This window comes from Clavelina lepadiformis, chromosome 6, assembly GCF_947623445.1.
Source record: "Clavelina lepadiformis chromosome 6, kaClaLepa1.1, whole genome shotgun sequence".
NCBI classification, from domain to species: Eukaryota; Metazoa; Chordata; class Ascidiacea; order Aplousobranchia; family Clavelinidae; genus Clavelina; species Clavelina lepadiformis.
This window is the reverse complement of record NC_135245.1, coordinates 1830684-1842907: the sequence shown is the minus strand read 5'-3', so window position 1 is coordinate 1842907 and position 12224 is coordinate 1830684. Positions and strand designations below refer to the sequence as shown.

At 42.8% G+C, this 12224-nt stretch overlaps 1 protein-coding gene across 2 annotated transcripts; it reads right to left on the bottom strand.

Moving 5' to 3' along the window:
- Window positions 1-67: 67 nt before the first annotated feature.
- LOC143462197 (uncharacterized) lies at window positions 68-10574 on the bottom strand. 2 transcript variants are annotated; one of them, XM_076960260.1, is made up of 29 exons: window positions 10322-10566; window positions 10066-10114; window positions 9920-9967; window positions 9657-9834; window positions 9107-9362; window positions 8727-8903; window positions 8316-8515; window positions 8023-8150; window positions 7645-7781; window positions 6903-7061; window positions 6672-6800; window positions 6359-6563; window positions 6108-6163; window positions 5751-6035; window positions 5472-5661; window positions 5195-5315; window positions 4299-4511; window positions 3940-4074; window positions 3520-3700; window positions 3235-3449; window positions 2909-3032; window positions 2448-2647; window positions 2090-2220; window positions 1855-1948; window positions 1562-1736; window positions 1251-1424; window positions 976-1151; window positions 599-865; window positions 68-461 (listed from the first exon to the last, which is right to left on the bottom strand). In XM_076960260.1, exons 2-29 carry the CDS (start codon window positions 10079-10081, stop codon window positions 239-241), a joined length of 4593 nt encoding a protein of 1530 aa, XP_076816375.1. In that variant the 5' UTR covers window positions 10082-10114; window positions 10322-10566; the 3' UTR covers window positions 68-238. The 2 variants fall into 2 exon arrangements, with proteins under 2 accessions (XP_076816375.1, XP_076816376.1); XM_076960261.1 differs by lacking the exons at window positions 68-461; window positions 976-1151 and having other exon boundaries at window positions 681-865; window positions 10322-10574.
- Window positions 10575-12224: the final 1650 nt, after the last annotated feature.

Sequence of the window (12224 nt, the reverse complement as noted above, 5' to 3'; positions counted from 1 at the left end):
CTTTCTCTTGATGGTTCTTTCAAAAATTAAGAACAATGATTTTTTCTTAATCTTTTGGCTGCAGTAATTGCAGTACTGGTTCAGCCCTATATGATGTATTGGTATATAACATGGGTATGACTAAAATAGTCAGTATATGATTATCTATCTGAATCGAGAACATCGATTAAATTACAACCGAATATAAGCGGGGAAGGATAATTTAACCATCAGGATAAGGAAGAGTTGAAAAGGAGTTTTAACGGCGTCTCCCATCCGGAATAGCCTGCATCACTCCTCCGATGCAGTAGATGGAAGGAGAAATCCTCACATCGCTAAAACCGCTCCATCGGTCAGAAGAAGCTGTCTCTCCTTCGGGGTTCAAGATGACGTATGTGCTTGCCGGTTGACCCCTCCTCCCACTCAGGAATGCTCCGGGACTCAGGAGGGTGAAAGTGACGAAAAGGTCGCCGGATCCCGGTCTGAGAGTCAGTGCATATTATTACGTCACCATCAGTCGGAATTTACGTCACGATCAGTGGGAATTTACGTCAAAAATGAATCAAGATTGATTTACGAATCGTCAAAATTACCTAAATGTTACGTGTAGGCTACAAACCTTATCGGAGCTGGATCCGAAATCACGCCACCTTCCGGCACGTCAAACGTACTTTGACCATTGACCTCAATGTTGGCCACCTGTATGTCAGGTCGAAGGTCAACGGTGGTACCATTGCGATAGCCTACGTAAGCCCTCGTGACCCTGTATGACCCCCCTCCAGGACCGCGACCCTGGAAACGAACGGCGACGACATTTTGAAGGTTGCTCATCGTCATTGCTCGATCATCGATGAGGACTCGCATCCGACCTACAATATTGCTCCTCCTGTGTTTAGAAGAAAGATTTTAGCATCGTTAAACGCTTTATTAAGCCGTTTTAACGCTCTTTAAAGCCGTTTTAATCCATCTCTGTGCACAGCAAGAAACGTTTCCCACCTAAAAACGGTCACTTCATCTGAACGTGGCTGAGTACCGTCGTCTTGACCTAACTGACCCCACGGTGACCACATGTCCACTAATCCAACAGCAGATGGGGTCGTGATATTGTTACGGATCACAAAAGGGCTCATGGCGGCGTTAGGGATCGCTCTTATAGCCCTGTCGATTCTCGCCTTACAACAGTGGGTCATAGTTAAGCACTTTCAACTTCTCTATTACATCACAGTCATGACCAAATAAAGGAAAATTTTAATATATTTCTCGCCTCTCACCGGTTGTCCGTTCAAGGCCATGTCCGTGATGAAAGGATATCCCATCGGGCGCTCGTCCGGATATTGCTCTCCGCTCGCTCCGCAAAAACTCAAACTTCCGCAACTACTCCGCACGCGGATCTGATCCAAATTATTGTCGCTGACGAAGACGCACAGCTGCCATTGCTCTCCTTGCTAGAGAGAAACAAAGCTCATGTCCTCATTATACGCCTACACAGAATATGCGATGGCTTTCTGAACCAAACAAGCAAGTTGCCAGAAAAGATACAAAGACCTTTTCAAAAGAGCACGACGCAGGATAAACAACTCACCGCTGTTCCTCTAGGCAGCAGCATGTTGTACGGCCATCCGCATTCGCAGAAACCGTCCACCACGCTGGTCGTTCCTGTCTCCACATCTCCATCCATAAATCGCGGTTCCCTTTTGATGACCGAAGAATGACGGTCGGCGCGGATTATCGAGGCGGTGTCTTCGTCGCTAGGCAACCTAAATCGAGGTCAAGTAGTATATGACGTTCATTTGGATATAATAACGTTGAGATGTGAAAAAGCTATCAAGATATGTGTGAGTTGATGACGTATTGGTTTTGTTAATTCGTGATTACCTGTAAACAAATTTGTCCATTTCAATCCAGCGCTTACGGTCAGTCACGTGACGACTTGGACAAATGAAAATTCTGAAGGTCAGGTTCAAATCGCCTAAAAATGATCGACAAGAAAATCATCAACCTGAATGTATGCTGAGCTTCATAGCATCTTATAGGCTACCCTGTAAATATACGCTTACTAGACTCTAAGCTAACGGTATAGCCCGTTCCCACATGATTATAAGCAGGATACCTGGGGACGTCCTTCTGAATCTGATGTGGTAGTAGAATGGCCGGTGGTCAATCTTGTTGTCCCACTCGAAGCGTTTTTGGGCCGGACCCAAGACAGTCACCAACTCGTCTGATCCGGGGCTTGATCTGAAACTAACAACAGAAACAAAATATTGTAAGAATGTTTCGTAGTCGATGACTGCAGTTGTTTGACGTAGAAACTGCGAAAGGATACGGAGGTTGCATGATGACGTAAAATTGAAACTATCACGTTGCTGTGACTAAAACAACAAAACCAGTCATAGAAGTCTGTTGCGTAACACTTTGTTGTCTAACGCATTTACACAGCACGCCTTAAACCTGCGTCGATGACGTCATACTTTGCAAAATTGTCCAGTGGTTCCTCGCTGGACTTGATGAGGATATCGTCTTCCAGGATGAGGATTGGCGGCGGATTTTCGTCAACATCCGTTAGCAGAGTGTCGTTCCACAAGTGCCAGAGATCGTCAATCCTCTTGTGCCAGCGGTAGAAGATCGGGTCTCTCATGGCGGTCGCTGTGCTCAGCATGTAGCTGCCGCCCTGAGCGGTAAATAAAGTCGATATGATTAGCTGCTTTACAGCGTTCGTGAGTGCGTGCGTGCGTGCGGGCGTGCGTGCGTGCGGGCGTGCGGGAGAGTTTTGTTGTGGCGGTCAAATACCCAAGTCGTTTTTGACGTAAATTTTAGTGCTTAAATATGTAAGATTCCCCCGATCTTTCAGTAGCCTAATGCTTCAATACCATTCATACGTTTGCCTATCTTTATAGGCCGATGCATATCGGCATTTTGTTCCAAATTTTACCCCGAGCATCCGGTTTGACCCAAACACGCCGTGTCCAGTGTTATGAATGCTTCCGAACCAGCGTTGCCAAGTTGTAGACGAAGCTTCTAGAACGTGCCCCGACAGATTAAAATCCATACGAAACCTGTGACAAAGTAATATGAGCTCTTTCAATATTTGAAATATGGTGTTAAAGCAAAAACGATTAAATTTTAGTCGCCAGAATCTCTGAGGTTATTATAGTACAGCCATGATATATATTTTTGATATTTTAAAGAGCTAGCAGTACTTAACCACCGCTGAACAAAAGTGAAAAATGAAAACGTTAAAACATTCAAACTCCTAACCTTTGTGGTGCCGACCTTCCCAGGACGCGAATTGCTGGAAGGACTCCATTGGCAACAGCTGCCCTGTAGCTGTTTTCCCATTGCCGAAAACTAATCCTGTCGTTCTGGGGCCAAGAAGCTCCAGGTCTCGGCGACATATCCGAATTTCGCGGGTCGTTGTGGAACTCAAATCCGGCGTTGAATCCGTCCCGATCTCGACCATCATAATCCCAAGGCTAAACGATAAGCGGAAATAGTAGACATAAAGTTAACTTACACCTGCTTTAGAATACTTGCTGAACCCACCTGGACTTCACGCAAGCCCCACGATTCTCTCTCAGCGTTGTAACGAGCAAGCATTTGGGAGTGCATGTAACCAAATAGCTCCCCCTGACGGTCGAGCTCAGGTCTATTGCGACGCCAACCTCCGAACCAGTCAACGGACGGACCGATCTCTCGACCAACAATGTACACGCTGTGCCAATGTCTGTTGCAAATACACAGAAAGTTAAAGTAAGTAGGCTATAGTTCCAATGAACGGGGCGCTTTTGAGTGTTCTCCTACTAATATGTGTTCTACTAGCGACTAACCAATATCATAAATGTACCGTAGTACAACAAAAAATTATGGCACAGCGCATAGTAGTTGATATTCTTCTCGGCTTTACAAAGGGTTACTCACAAAGTTACATAATTACCAAGTTACAAATAAAGTCAAATAAATGACCTGTGGTGATAATTAAGGTCGGCGTCACTTCTCCAATAATTCATCCAAGACTCCTCCGGTCGCCCAGTCCTACTTGTGACCACTACGGCCGCCAAACTCATCAACGATTGGTCTTTAGCGGGAGGAACAGGGTACCTGAGTTTTAACGTTTTCAAAATATCTGTCAAGGATGTCTAAATAACAACGCATTCATCATAATGTTAAAGTTTCAATAGTGTTTGTTTCAAAAGACTGAATTTCAAGTGCGGAAATGTGTATAACAGCACTGTAGCAGTCCCCAGCTTTAAAGTGCAATGTTACTCCAGAAACCAGTTGAACTGATCCAGGTAGATCCCATTTTAAGTGTCAAAGGTGCTTACATGATGCCGCTCTTCTTCGCCAATTTACTGTGAATGATGAAAATTTCAACGGACCACTGTAGAACTTGGTGGTTGACCTGGTAACCTTTCTGCAAGCTGTCAGCGTAATCGAGCACGTCACTGACGTCATTGGTTTCGTCAAGTATGTTAAAAAGTAGCAGAACAATCTTAGTACCAGCTGCTACGTGATCATCACGAAAATGGCTGAAAATTCTGAATAAAAATGAGACAACAAATGAGATAGAACGGAGTGGCAAACAATAACGACACCTGTCGCTAAGATGTCTGTTTAGAACAAAAGCAAAATAGACATTTCGTTAGGCTGTAAAAAATACGTGATGTTCATTGCTCAAAGACAAATAAAACTTTCGCTGTAACGGTTTATAGGCGGAAAATAGTGTTAGTCTATTTCGGCTGCGTGTAAAAACTCATCCAAACATTTTGCGGCGACGACATGCTAAGACTTAAAATTTCTGGAAAGATGAAGGGTTTCTAAACCAGGGCTCTATGGCCTCCATTGAGGAGGGAATTGGGACTTTCTACGAGGGCCACGAGCAGATGCTTCACCAGTGGGCTATATGTAAGACTGTAAGAGCGACGAGGCAAAGGGGGGCACAAGTTTTTGCCCTCCCGGTGCAAAATTAGCGGCGCAAAGGCCACTGCACACTCAGTAGTGAAGTAGAAAGTGCTTTGCAATCAACAATCTACATTTTTTATTGATGATTAGGTGGGCAAGGGTTTTGAAGGTCGCTGTAAGGGGGCCACGAACCATGAAAGGTTGAGAACCACTGCGATAGATTATTGACTATTGACATGTATAACGAAATAAAAGGAAGCTCGAAGTTGGTTTTATTAAATATAATTATATAGGCTGCAGCACCGTGGCATAAACTTACGTGTTTAGACCAAGCCCACTAAGCTCGGAAGAATTTTTAATCTTTTTCTTCGGATACCAGTCGAGGATTTCATCAACACGAGCTTGCAAGTACTGAGAAGTTTCTTTGTTCACTTCAGGCTCTAAGGGTCAGAAGTTTGAACCGGGAAAAAATTTGGAAAAGTACTAAATTTTTTCTGCAGGAAAAATGGTCTGTATATTGACTGACTTAATTAGCTTTAACAAATTTATAGAATATGTTTTCGTGAAGGACAAATATTACAGTTTTGCCTTTTTACCTGGTTCGGAAAGTTTCATGAATTCTTTGCTCAGGTCCTTTATTGCCTCCAAGTAAACTCCACGGGAAACGAGATGCGCGATCAGCTGGTTGAACTCGCTGGTCGCATTTTCTTTCTCTCCTTTGCCGATGAAGATTTTCGCTCGAGCAAAGACCAATTCCTTGTAGTTCATGCTGTCACCTTTGACTCCCTGGAGAAAGAAAACTGGTAAAATCTTACATGGATTTTTACGGCGCATTCTAGAGTAGATGAACTGGCGCGTCATTTTTTGAAAGCTACCTTCTTCTGAAAGCAAACGACGAGGTCCTCCGTTCCTTTCAAGAAATCCTCCTTTGACAGAAGACCGCTCCCTATTTGGATCTCCTTTCTCTTCCTCTTTTTCCCGATGATCGACCCAACGCCAGTCTGTCTGGTTTCATTCTTTGTGAGTCCGTCGAACATCTGCACCAACTTGTGAACGTAACTTTTCTTCTTATCCACCGTCAAGGCTTTTATCTTTTGCCAGGTTTCCACCGACTTGAAACGTTCATGACAAGAACCACCGAGTTTTGCTGCAGCCGCGACCTTGGAAGAATAATATTTTATGAGATTTCTATGTCGATACGTTCCAGGATGTGTTCGTTGCAGCCAACTTACAGCGCTGCTGTCCATTTCGTCTTGAGTTGGTTCAGCGACGTTCACTTGAATGAGATCTAATAGAAAAGAAACGACATTACAAGTTACTAAGCTGTATTCCAAAATAGTTTGCTCATTTTGAAAGAGATAGATCAATAAAGGACCAAAAAGTTTGCATATATGATAGAGTATGGGCTGATATGAAAAACGCATAAAATATGACAAAAGAACCCCAAATTAACACCCTGTCAAACAGAAACAACAAAACTTACTTGAATATACGTTGGAAGCTCCGCCCACGTAAGCAGCTTTAACCGAATAAATTCCTGGTTGATTAAAATAGGATCCGTCACTACCTTCCCCAATGCTAATCAACTGTCTGTATCTTCCGGCGCCTTCGCCGTCTCCTGCAGGGTAAAGAAACAGGGGCTTGGCATTTGGAGCCCCGGTAATGGGACGAACAAAGGAATCCAGTCGCTGTAACAAAGCATAGACACAGTGTTGTGAATCTAAAAATAGAAAGGCGCGCAGTAGAACAATTTTATGTTTACTTTACAAATCATGAAATTGTATTTGTTACGTTACCTTTGTACTGCCATCAGGTCCAGTGACGTATACGATGACGTTTCCACCTTCCGGGTCAAGGTCACCGTCTATCATGACCGGGCTTTCCCCTAAGTTCTTCAAACGAATTTCAAGTTCGACCAATTCTCCCTGTACAAAGAAAAAAGAGTTCAAGTATAATAAATCTAGATCGCGTAAAAGTGATTTAGAAACTGCATTAGGAACAAAACCGGTCAAAGCACGTCAACGTACCACCGCATAAGCCTGGGGCCGGGTGGTGAGTTTCAAGGAAAGTCCATCGTTGACGTCATCGTCATCGACATCTCCTTCCAGACCTTCGGCAACAGGAAGCGATTTGACAACGCCGTAGCACCCGCACTGGACGTGGGGCAGCTTGCACTTGAGAAAATCCTGAGACAACGTGGCATTAACCAGTTAAAAGTAAAAAATTGTTTTACAAATTAACCAGGTACTGTGTTGTAATTGCTCAGACTCGAACGTTCGCTTTGCGGTGATGGCCAGATTGTTGTAGTTGTTGGATCCAGTTTAATCGATAATTATCGATAATCGGTAAAATTCTTATTTTTTTTGTTTACAGCATGAATTCAGGGATGGTGAAATGTAAATGATGATGTTTGATGTTTGCAACATTTTAAATAATTTGCTTTAAATTGCCGCTATGGGCAATTTCCTTTTGGAGCTCGCTTTATGATCTCACAAAACGACAAATGGTGAATTGATTCCAAGCAACAGAAATGGATGATAGCGGAAGCATAATTGCATAAATATGTTAATATCTCGAAACAAACATGATCAAATGTAATGAAACAACCGTTATACGAGATCCAACACCAACACCACGTCACAATGTAAAAAATCTCTTTATGTCTCTAGCACAGCTTTCACTACAGCTGACTAAAGACAAGTAGAAAAGGTGGCAAGCAGCTGATCGCTTTATTAGGTATCGCTGATGCCTGTGACGATTTGTTGCTACCTGACTTGGCGCATGCCTCAAAACAATAAGCTCTGCCTTAGTAAAGGAAAAGTCGAATGCTTTGTAGAATTGACCAGAACCATGAATCGAGTCATACCTCCAGGCGTAATTCATCCAAGTCAGGTCATTTGGTCGGCCTAGAACGTCAAAAACCATTTTTTATCAGATTAAAACCGACACACATAAAAGAATATCGCCACAAAACCGATGTTTGTACAGCCATAAACAGTAATAAATTGCTATTGTTTTATACAGCATTCAACTACAAGTGACGTTGAAATATACAAATTCTGGCCCGGTTTTATAGTCTTTGAGTTTCAAACTTTTTTGCCAACTCATGGCCAGTTCAAATACAGACAGTATAATGATGCTACAAACCTATTTCGAAAGGATGTTGCAAGCCGAGGGTGTGGCCGCATTCGTGCACAAAGTAGTGAAGAAATCGTCGATTTGCACGGGGATGGTTTTCGTGCGCTTCATCGAACAAAGCCTTGAAGGATTTATGGCTGAAAGAAAACACAGCGAGTTTGGAACCAAAAGTGATCCACGATTATCAAAATATTTGGAGCTTGAATTATTCTGCTGTTGAAAGCACTTTCTGGATAGGCAACGAGAATGCCTTTAAACAGTTAAACTTTCGTTGTTAAATTATAAGTCAAACGTGGAATTACCCCGTAAACATCCCGAAGCCCCTTCTACCGCCTTTGTCGAAGGAGAACCCCATGTACCGTTCGTCTGGGGGTTTGTTTGCGATCATGCACCAGATTGTGACGTCAGCTTCCTCAGAGCCTTCGTAGGCATCGAAGTTGTCCATCATGACGTTGTACATGTCATCTCTGTTCCAGGGGTTGTGAGGTGTTGGATCCTCCAGCTGTAGGTTTGTGAATTGCGCATCATACTGATGGGGACTTTAGTTCTTAATGATCTCAATGGTGTTTACAGGAAAACAAGCAAAGCTTTCCCGGCATCAAAAATCTAATTATCGGGTCAGGGGATTACACGAGACCCTCAAGTTACGCTGGGTCAGTTAAGTGGGTCACGTCGACTGGAAATCCCTACATTTGAAGGTTCTAGTGACTTACTTTATCCCTGTCCTCGGGATCGTGAAGAAGTTTTATCCCTGCGTCCTCAAACACGGCAAATGCGTCCAGTTTTCTTTCCTGCAAATGATCCGGCGTTTCATAGAAATCAGATAACGCTATTGTTGGCCACGCGACCTTTTCAACGTAATCGACGTCAATTGCAACGGTCCTGAAAAACTTCAACAAAGAGCACATTGGAACGAGGTTTTCCGCGTATCATAAACTTGAAAATGGACGAAAAAGTGTCCAATGCTTTTAAGTTATTTATTTAAGTTATTCCTACATAGGCCTATATCGCACTTACTGTATGTTGTGTGGTCTGTAAAAACGTAATTAAACAAAATAAACAATTAGAGCAGGGAGTAGAGTAGCTGACGTACCAGGCTGGTGCGTTCCACATTCTCAAACGTAACGCTCTCGCCGCTAACGTCGATCTTAACGTTCGCCATCCACATTACGTCATCCTGTGTAAGACGTAAAATGATTGTGGCGCGTCCCTGAAAGGCCACGCCATCGTTTCGCGTCACATTGATGTCGCAGGAAACCGCGCGTTCGTAGTTTGCCCCGCTCTCATCGACATCTAATATCACGCCACCCGGAAATGATCGGAAATAAATTCCCTTTGATGATTCAATCCTGTTCGTTTAAAAAAAGCGTGTCACGTTTTTAGTTTGTCTAACACGCTCTGCATTTCGTTCCTGTTCACGCTGTTACCAAAACAAACACATAGCCCACCAAGCGGTCGCCTGTCTAGCTTTGCGTTAACCCGGCTGTTAATTAATTTATAGGCTGCTGTATGTATGAGTAGGATAAGCGTTTCTCATCCATTATTCTAAAAAGTAGTTTGCTAATTTCACATGTCACTATACTCGTTAGTAATCAATAGAAGAATCGATATCATTAAACTGTCTAAGTCTAATTCTCCTTTACCACGGAAAGCCGTTCCCATCAACCGTTATGGAGCCGCTCACGTATTGCAAGGGTTGGGAAAATTCCCTCAGTTGGTCAACGTCAATCTTAAGCTCCAAGCTCGCCTTGCAGGCATGCCCGTAACCTAGCGTACCCTTGTAAAGGCCACTGCAAGGAGGCACCTTTAGTCCATTTTTGTCTAAATTAGAATAAATATCATGTGCATAGGTTTTGCTAATGACTGTAGTGTAGTATTTAAAATCTGTACGGTTCAGGTGGCTCACCTGCTCCTTTCTTGGGCTTAGAAAAGCGATAAGGAGTGTGGCTGTAGTCTAAAAGATATAAACACTCAAAAGTTACGCTTCATGAAAATCGCTGTTGCTATTATTAAATATTACATTTACACCTAAAGGAATTGCCCATTTACTACCTTCAACAGCTGCCATTATAGTCTTGACAAGTCAGCGTTTAAAAATATTCTGAAAACAACAGAAATATTGTAATTAAAACTCACTCGGTCCGTCCTTTAAATATGTCGGTAAGCTACGTAACAGCACCTGTCCAGCTGTATGAAAAGGCGAGATAAACACACTTAAACAGTCTAATATTTAATCAGCAACGATCGAAACGTGAGGCGCCACCGATTGTACGTGTTAACGTTTGAGTCCTTGAGTAATGGTACCTACACAGCCAGCGCCGGAAAGGTTGTGTCACTCGGTGCTTCCTTCGCCGCTTTTAAAGCAGCAACGATGTTGCCGACCCAGTTAGCACCGACTCTTGATTACAAAATCTTAATTATGAGCATTATGCACGTCGCTTTATTTCTGCCGCTGCACGAGTATAAGGAAGTAACAGGCTTCCGTGTTGATGACGTCAGGGCACCGGTGAATTCCTCCGCAAAATACTTTTCTTTGGCTTTTTTTCCCATCACCTGAATTTCATTTACAATGGTGCTAGAGTGAACTGCTAATAATTCTTTTTTTTCGGTCTTGTGACAAAACGGAAATTACCGGATCGAATCCCACTGCGGAACTGAAATTTTCAGCCGAAGTCCCGATTGGCTGCTGGCGTGACCGCAGTGGCATATTTTCTGGTACCATGTCGTGTGTTACGTCTAGGGGATTTTTACCATGTCTTTTAATGGTCATGTGATGCAATTAAAGAAGGAACAAGTTAATTTCAGTCGGCTGAGAGGTTAAACTGATAGACTATTTAGTGCTAAAGTTATTTGCAGCGCTTTGTTTGCTGTGTCTAACTGTCTTGTATAGCAGAAATAGTTTGTCATTAAGAACTTCCTACTTAATACAAACTCCTTCCAATCACTCATTATTTATTGTGCAGCAGTGACATCACTAAACAATGCAAACAACTCTTTCCGGAGTTTAAATTGATCTCTTCCTGGCCTTGTATGCAGCAGGAACAATTTGTGGGGGAAAGTTTTCACGGGCTTCGGCGGATGTCCAAGCGCATAGCTCGGCTAAGATATGTGGGAACTTCGCAAAAAACGCCTGTGACTTTCAAAGCAATTTGCTGGACGACTTTACATATGTTTGCACATTTTCTCGGTACGAAATAGCGACTTGGAAAGACACCGAGTCGCATTATTGATTGGTTTTGTCACCCCGTCAAAGCCTGTACACTGTAGTTTGATTATCTATAATCTATATGGTGTTGCCGATGTTTGATTTCAAAAGAAGATCATTAACCATGTAAAAATTTGCGTCACAAATAAAATTTGCGCTTGTGAAAAATGTATTTCCGATGTGCTTTTTTTCCTCAAAATGGCTGCCACTTAGGGTATGATCAAAAAATGCCTTCAATAACCGTTGTCGGGCATTCACTCCTGATTAATTTTTCTGTAGCCTAATATATGCAGTCCAGCTGAGCTACGTTCTTTGCTTTTGTTTCACCTGAAAATTACAAATAGCCGATAAATAATTTGGATGGATTTTAAACTCATCCTGATTTGATTGGGCCCACATTCCAATCCTTATGAAGTTAGTCTTCTTAACATATTCTTTGAGGTGAGCGATTTTTGTATTCAAAAGGACTTGTGCATGTTCTTCTTCGTGTGGAGTAGATGATTCTTTAAGTTTTCTTGAGAGAGGGAACAAAAACCTCATATTGTAGGGCAGATGTTTGTTAGCCAGCTGACCAGGTTTTCATCCATTGTTGTCAGACCACGGTTTCCACAAGGATGGCGGTATGTGGGACAAGATGTTATGACGTGGTCTGCAGTCTGCTCTTCTGCACCACACTCACAGGCCGCAGATGGAGCCATACCCCATTTGTTCATAGTTGAGCGGAAGGGGCCAATGCCAGTTCGAAGGCGATTGAGCTTGTGCATCAAACTTGCTTAATCAATTGAAAGCTTTTTCACCCAAAGTTAACTGAACGAAAGGTATTTAGCAACTATACAAAAGGTTTCATTGAAAGCAGAGTTTGACACACAAAGTTGTTTTATTGTGGCGCTTTCTTTTTGTCGAAGCGTTGGCAAGTAAGAACAGCTTACGCTGCTTACCTATCTGTTATTTTACAGTCTACACAATGTATTAAGCTGAACTAAGTATTTTCCCAACACAAGCAAAT